We start from the raw sequence: 7,665 nt of genomic DNA, 5'->3' as shown, positions 1-7,665 counted from the left end.
ATGTATTTACCAAGCTGCACCTATTCGTCAAAGTCTGACTTTGGCTCCATCACTTCACCGTTTTTGAGGGAGCACGGAGCTCCTCTGCTGGACCGGAGCCGGCTGTCGGAGTACCGGGGATGGTGTCACCCTGAGCCGGGACAGCAGTACCCTCCTCCCTGGAAATGGGCTCTCCACCAGGCGGGACGTCCCATCACCTCTGCACCGCCTCCATGCGTCCGTGTGCCGGGTGAAGGAGTGTATCCAGAGCACCAGGGACTACAATCCCCCACGGAGGTGATGTTTAACCCGGGTAAAGACTTCCTAGCCGTGTATGGAGCCTCCGTGCCAAGCTTTTACGCATTTGGCACAGACGCACGGAGCCTCCACGGTGATTACGCAGCCTTCAACCCGGACTCAGAGCTCCTCTTCCCGGCGGCACGCAGCAGAGTCCTGCCCCCGGTGTTCGACCAGTTTTTGGAGAGAGAGGACCAGAGAGTGAAGACTACACACCGACAGAAAGAGAGGAACCGAGCCCGGAGGACGAGCTGTCACACCGGGGAGAGCAGCGAGGTGAGGGCCGGGTCAGAGTCACCCCAGGCCGGGAAGGAGGACGAGGAGGATGCACCCTCATCCAGTGGAGGAGACTATTCTCCTGGTGAGTGGAAGTCAAACCAAGACCATAATAATACAGATGAAGTATGAATTCAAAATAATATATCAATTCAAAAATGTGATTACTTGCTATGCAGATGTGTAGGCCTTCCACTGATACCTACTATTTGATATAAAAGGTGTTTCAATGACAACAAAAGGAAGCAAATATAGGAAATATAATTTAAATATCTTCCACTTCTTATTCTTTAATATAACTATTTTGGCTAAACTGCATAAAAATGTTGGAAACTGGAAAAGGCCCAAACTGGTCATCCAAGAATAATCATTTAATTATGGACATTTTGTAAAATAAAAATGACTTTTAGTTAACTCTTATATTTATGTGTTTGTTTATTTGTTGTATAGGCTGATATTAGGTGTTTATTAAGTCTATTTTTTTAGACCAGGTTCGTCTTTTCAAAATAAAGCTATTGCGGACTAAATGTATTAACAATGAGACAAATATAGCACTCCTGGAGCTTTTATTGTCTACTTTCTACTTTCTACTTTCTTTCTACTCCACATTTTTAGAACCTGAATGTATTTAGTGGCCCCAATATAACAATAAAATCTCAAATCTAATAGTGAGACTGTGTTGAATGTTTACACGTTTAAAAATCATCCTTTGCTTATGATCATTTTTTTTTAATATGCACTGATTAATGTGATTATTTATCTATTTACACAATAAAGTCCTGTTTTCTTTCCATTTGTTGCAATCGTTGCACCTCCAGTTAAATGGTAGATGGTCACATGATGGGCTGCATGCATGTTGTCTTAAATTTGCCTCAGACTTACACATTTGCAGATCCACAAATGCAAACAACTTCATTTCTCATGAGAGCTTTAATTCTAGACTCTGGTTTAATTAAAACATTATGAAAGTTACGTTAACGACCTTGACATTCACCTTAAAATTATAAGTTAAAAGTCATTTTAGTTATATTAATCTTAGACTGATTATCATGAAACTCAGTTAAAAAGTTGTTGCATCATTCACAATAGTGTTGTATTACATTAATAATGTTCTCCCATTGCATTAGACACACACCGGGCCTTTTCTAGCTCTAGAATTGAGGATCTTTGCTAAATTTATTCCACATGCCACAACTTTAAGGTCATATCTTTTGGTAATAAACCTTTCCTCGATGCCTATCATTCTCCCTGGTTCTCCAGCAGAGGCCTGTGTGAGGAGGAAGAAGCGATGTCCGTACTCCAAGCAGCAGATCAGAGAGCTGGAGAGAGAGTTTCTCTTCAACATCTACATCAACAAGGACAGACGCGTCCAGCTGTCCAGCTTTCTGCGTCTGACAGAGCGGTGCGTTCATGTTGCAATATTCCTTTAATTATGAATTAGTCTGTTTTCATTCACTGACCTACATGTAGAAAGATCTGTGAAAATACAAGCTGCTACAGTTACACCTGTGCAGAGCGACACAACTAAATATCTTTGGGTTCTGGACCGTTCATCGCACATTTGAAGATGTCTGGGAAATTCAGATTGCCGTGTTTTACAATCTGACTATAAATCAGGAAAGTAATTGGCAGATATCAATCAAAAGATGTATGCAATGACCATCATTCAATTACATTTCCTATGAATATTCTGCTTAATATGTTGCTTTGATATTTAAATGATCCTCTATGTTCCAAGTGAATCACACATGTTTCTATTCTATCCTTTGCTGATCCAGACAGGTGAAAATCTGGTTCCAGAACAGGAGAATTAAAGAGAAGAAGCTGAAGAGTGAGAGGGTGCTGTACCACACAGGATACCTGTTCTGATGGACGGAAGAGGGAAAAAAAGAAGTAAGAGACAGTCGCCATGCACAAACTCTGCAAAAGCCATGTAGGTTAAGAGGAGACACTACAGGTGAAAAGGAAATGAATATAATAGATATATATTACAAGTTTTCTTAAAATTGTTTGAATATGCAAACAATTAATTATCTGATCAAATATGTGCTAATTTGCATGAATTTCCAGAACAGAAATTTCAACATTAGATGAAGCCAGGTTCAACATTCTTCTTTCATTTTGTTGAAATATGAGAGTAAAAAGTTTTTTTACTGAGGCAATTTTAGATATCCCCTTTTATAACTCAATAAATCAGAAGTCATCAGCTATTAAAAATCCTTTTTGGCCATGTATTTAGTAATAAAATGTTGCATAAATCAGGCTATGAATGATATATGAACAAACCCCTCTGTAGAAACCTTCAGAATATAGAGAGGAATGAAGCTGTAAAGTTTGGTGTATGTAAGAGCGACTGAAGTGGAGATTTATGGATCAGAGTCTGAGAAAAAACTCATTTAGAGAAAACGTCCTTTAAAGATATGTTTAGTTAAATTACAGACAGACTACAGGTGAATAGGGTAAAAAAAACCCAACTAATAGATATCAACATGAAACTTTCCCAGTTGATTACTTACATCAAGATGTTAAGTTTTCTGAAATTAAATGGTTAAATATGCAAATTAGTATTATTTTATGGTAACTTCTGGTGACTTTAGGCGAAATCTATAGACGCAAATAGACAAAGTAATAAAATAAGCACCTAAATATCTATTTTGGATGTTTTCTTTCCACTAGTCTGAAAGATCACATGTTATGGAATCAAAATAACTCAAAATATCAAAATAACCGGTGTAGCTTATATTAAAAAACAATGTTTTTGCCTGTAGTGTCCCGCCTTTATAGAGACAAAAATAGAGGTAAAAACAAACAAATAAATAGACAAATTCAGTTTCCTATTGCCAAAAAGGAGTTTTCTTGAGCACAAACACATCCAGAGCTTCCCCGTTAAATATTCTCTCTGGTTCACCCAGAATGCTCCTCTTCCCTCATTTAAACCTGAATTCTCTCTAAAGTTATCTGTCTTATTGTGAAGAAATGAAAACGCTCTCTCTGCCTCGGGCCTATATGTCATATATACTCCTTATCCTTGTCCTTTAAAAGAGATCTAAACATAGAGAAACCTCAAACACAGATGAGCATCAGGTTTTTTGACTTCACATTTCTGAGTGTTTCATGCATGTTTTTGTTTTTGTGTGTGTTTTGATGTTGACTTGCACTGCTGACAATCAAATGATGTGTGTAAATGAGTTATTCTACATCTTTTTACCTGTATTGATTTTGAATTATACATCCTCTTGCTGTTCATGTGAAATTGTTTATAATTATAAAGGAAAGAAATTGGCAATATACTTATTCCTGAAAAAAATATATAATTTAATCTATTCAGTATATAAATGTAATCATTTTAGGCAAGTGAAGACAATCTACATTCATTATTTTCATACATGAAATGTTTGATATTGTTAGTATTGCGTCTGTTTTTGAGACAAAGTACTGTTAAGACTGACTGCATAAGAAAGCAATATGAGAACAATGATGTTTCTTTTGTTAAACGTGACAATGACAATCAACGAGCCGTCATTTCATTCCTATCTTCTACGTTTGTAGAAGATAGGTAAAGTGTGTAAAGTGTGTTTCCTTGCATTTATTACAACATTTGGATTTCATTATATTCATGTGTTTATAGTCCAATAAATGTACACTTGAAGACAATGTATTAAAATGTTTTTGCCTCAACATCTCTATAAGAGGAACTGTTTGTGTTTGAGGGACTTTTTCGTACGAGCGTGTGATCCTTAATTAGATTTTAAGGTTTATGATGCGATTTCATAGTTTTAAATGCATTTCTAATTAAGACAAGGCAAATCAATGTGGTAATGAGAGATTAGATTTAATCTGATTCTGAAATTATTAATGGGAATTTCTAAATTACCGCTTCTTAATGGTGCCACAAACCAGTCGACGCTTTTCAAATTTGCTCTGTAAAATAAAATATCTCATGAAATCAGAGAAAAGCTACACAGACTACTCAAATATTGCTGATTTTAAATGCTAAAGTGTTGTGTGAGGCCATTTAGAGTCCAACCATCAAACATAACTAGGGAAAGTAGTAAAAAAAGTGCTTTTTGTTGTGCATTTTCTCGACCCAGACTTTGAACAACAGCTGAAAAACACAGTGAGTCCAAGGCTGCAGATGAACCTTGAACCGCAGAACAACCACAACACACCACACCGTCACAACCACCATTTCCTCCACTTAAAGGCTTTTATTGGGGCAATACAGACCGTCTGCTGTCCCCCTCTCATTCTCCCTTTGTCTCACGCATTCACTCGGTCTGTGTGAGAGTGCGGCTGTGTTTGTGTGTGTGTTTGTGTGTGACGTAAAACAGAAAGACAGGAGATGAAAGGAGAGATTGTGTTTTGGGGTTTATTGTAGGTCATTGGCTTGAATGCCTTTAGTTCCAACTGCTTTTTATTTTTATTTAACCAACACAGGCTAGTTTTAAACTAGATTTATTTATATTCTTATTATTGCCAAGCGTGGAGCTGTTTTAATCTTATTTCTTAATTATTTACCATCAGAGATGCATAATGTAATAACAGTAATTAAGTAACTGGAGAGTAGGACTAGGAAACAGAACTTGAAGTAAAAGCACAAACACACACAGAAAGAATAGGATTAGTTTCAGAGACATTTATTGTGTATGTAGCAGAAAAACATTACTATCTTTCCAACATTATGTTGAAAAGATAAAAAATGTCAGATGAATATTGCAGTAGTAGTTGTATTGAGATTTGCAGCAGTAGTTATATTATTGGCAGCAGCAGAAATGTACAGTTAGTAGTGCTAACAGAAGTTGTGATTGTTGTTGTTATGGTATTTATAAAGCACATTTCATTCCAGGAGGAGGCAAAATATGCTGCACAACGTGTGATCCAACACAGTTTGCAGCCACAAACACTGGTGTTTAGATAAAAACATTATAAGTAAGCTCACATTAAAACACATAAATGATATAGATGAATTAAAACCAATAAGACGGATAAGGTGAAAGGGCAACACTTTACTTTAACCTACCTCGATAGCATTTTAATCAGTATATAAGCATTTAATAAGTGGTTTAAAACGCACTATAGGTTGGTGGATATACAGAAAATGAATAACAGCCGTAAAACACAGCTGTTATGATATAAAACTTATCTTCAAAAGGAGAAGATATATAAACATTACACCTTAATAAATACTTAAAAGGTCTCGTTAAAGCGTGCTAGAAACCATTTCGTCAATGGAAACATAATGTTTATAAATTCAAGGGAGACTAAAAGTAAGATTTGTTACTGGTGAAAGTAACATGTTAGTAACTAGTAAATGAATTAATACATTGCAATGTGATAGTAAAAATAAAGGTGCTTAAAACAAAAGCAAACTAATAATACATATATATATACACATATATTTATATACATATATATATATACATATATGTATATAAATATATATATATATATATATGTATATATATTTATATATATATATATATATATATATATATATATATATATATATATATATATATATATATATATATATATATAAATATACACACATATATGTATATACATATATTTATACACATATATACACATATATATATATATATATATATATATATATATATATATATAGATATATACCTATACATTTATATATGTATGTAAATATTTATATGGCCTAAACATATCTCTATGTATCAGTCTATATAGAATATAGATATATAGATATATAGATATACAGACAGACAGACAGACAGACAGACAGACAGACAGACAGACAGACAGACAGACAGACAGACAGATATAAACATACTCCACCTCCTCCATCAGAGCAGTCATGATGTTACTGCCATCTAGAGGAATTTATTGCAATAACATCCCTCAATCCTCAAAGGTCCAAATAAATTAAATTATAAGCTGATTCAGTTGTGTCTTCATTTTATTACTGGGCCCAGTTGACAGGGCTTGTGCTGAATAATAAATAATCATAATAAAGATGTACAGTACTCTTCTGCTGCAGCATCTTATCTGACATGATAGAGTGTAGGACTCATCCAGCCAGCAGGTGGCGCTACAGGTGCACAAGAGACAGAGATCAAGGTCTATGTTAGAACATGTGAAGCAGTTGTTTGTGTGTCTTTAAGCCACGCCCACACTCTGCTTTCCATCCCTTTCTCCAGCCAATGGGATTTCACTTTCACACTCAAACAAGACTCAAACCAAATGAGGAGAAAGTCTTCAAACTAGCTGTCAACGTGGCTTTTGATTTGCACATTTCACATTTCAGCATCTTCTAATAATTAAGCTTTATAATATGGAGATATTGAATAGGACATCACTTATGTTTCATTTGACTAATAGATTTTATGATTTTATTTCATGAGTGGGAAATAAAACCCAGTTTTCACCATGACTATGCATTTTTTTTTTAAATAATCCAAGAGGGGTTGAATGGTTTATTTACCTTTAAATGCACTTAATCCTCCAGTTTTTATTTAAAAGTATACCTCGACAAAATTGTAGTGGAAGACTGGTCTTAACAACAATAAAATAGCCTAAACATTTTATATATATATATATATATATATATATATATATATATAATGTTTTAAAGAATCCATGCAGCTTTGCAAAGCTTGCAACATAATTGAGTAGGCAGCATCAGTATGTAAGTAAATAAATAAATAAAAGAATAAATAAATAACAGGTTGCTGAAACGGGACACAAATCCAATTAAAGAAAGCAATTAAGAGAAAGCTCCCATAGTGCCACCCAACGTGAACTTCGAGGGGAATTTCTCACCAAATTTTGAAAGAAATCCACATTATTTTTATTATACTATCAACATCAAGGAAATCTCTTCTCAGGACGAAATAAAAAAGGCCAAAAGCCACCTGCCCTCTGTTAAACTTTAAAGCGACAAAGAGGTGATTTTGTCACTAATTATGAGCTCTGATGTTACATTTAGAGAGAGGAGGGTTTGCAGCAACACACACACACACACACACACACACACACACACACACACACACACACACACACACACACACTTCAAACAGGCTTGTAAAACGACTCCCTGCTACTTTTTATACTACTTGTAAAACGGTGTTTCAAGTC

General features: G+C 35.1%; 1 protein-coding gene across 1 annotated transcript; it reads left to right on the top strand.

Moving 5' to 3' along the window:
* On the top strand, window positions 1-2,421 carry LOC129092702 (homeobox protein Hox-D11b-like). Its single transcript, XM_054600720.1, has 3 exons — window positions 1-637; window positions 1,813-1,954; window positions 2,331-2,421. Exons 1-3 carry the CDS (start codon window positions 1-3, stop codon window positions 2,419-2,421), a joined length of 870 nt encoding a protein of 289 aa, XP_054456695.1.
* Window positions 2,422-7,665: the final 5,244 nt, after the last annotated feature.

This window comes from Anoplopoma fimbria, chromosome 6 (assembly GCF_027596085.1).
Source record: "Anoplopoma fimbria isolate UVic2021 breed Golden Eagle Sablefish chromosome 6, Afim_UVic_2022, whole genome shotgun sequence".
NCBI classification, from domain to species: Eukaryota; Metazoa; Chordata; class Actinopteri; order Perciformes; family Anoplopomatidae; genus Anoplopoma; species Anoplopoma fimbria.
The sequence above is the reverse complement of the archived record's forward strand: the minus strand, read 5'-3'. Positions and strand labels throughout refer to the sequence as shown.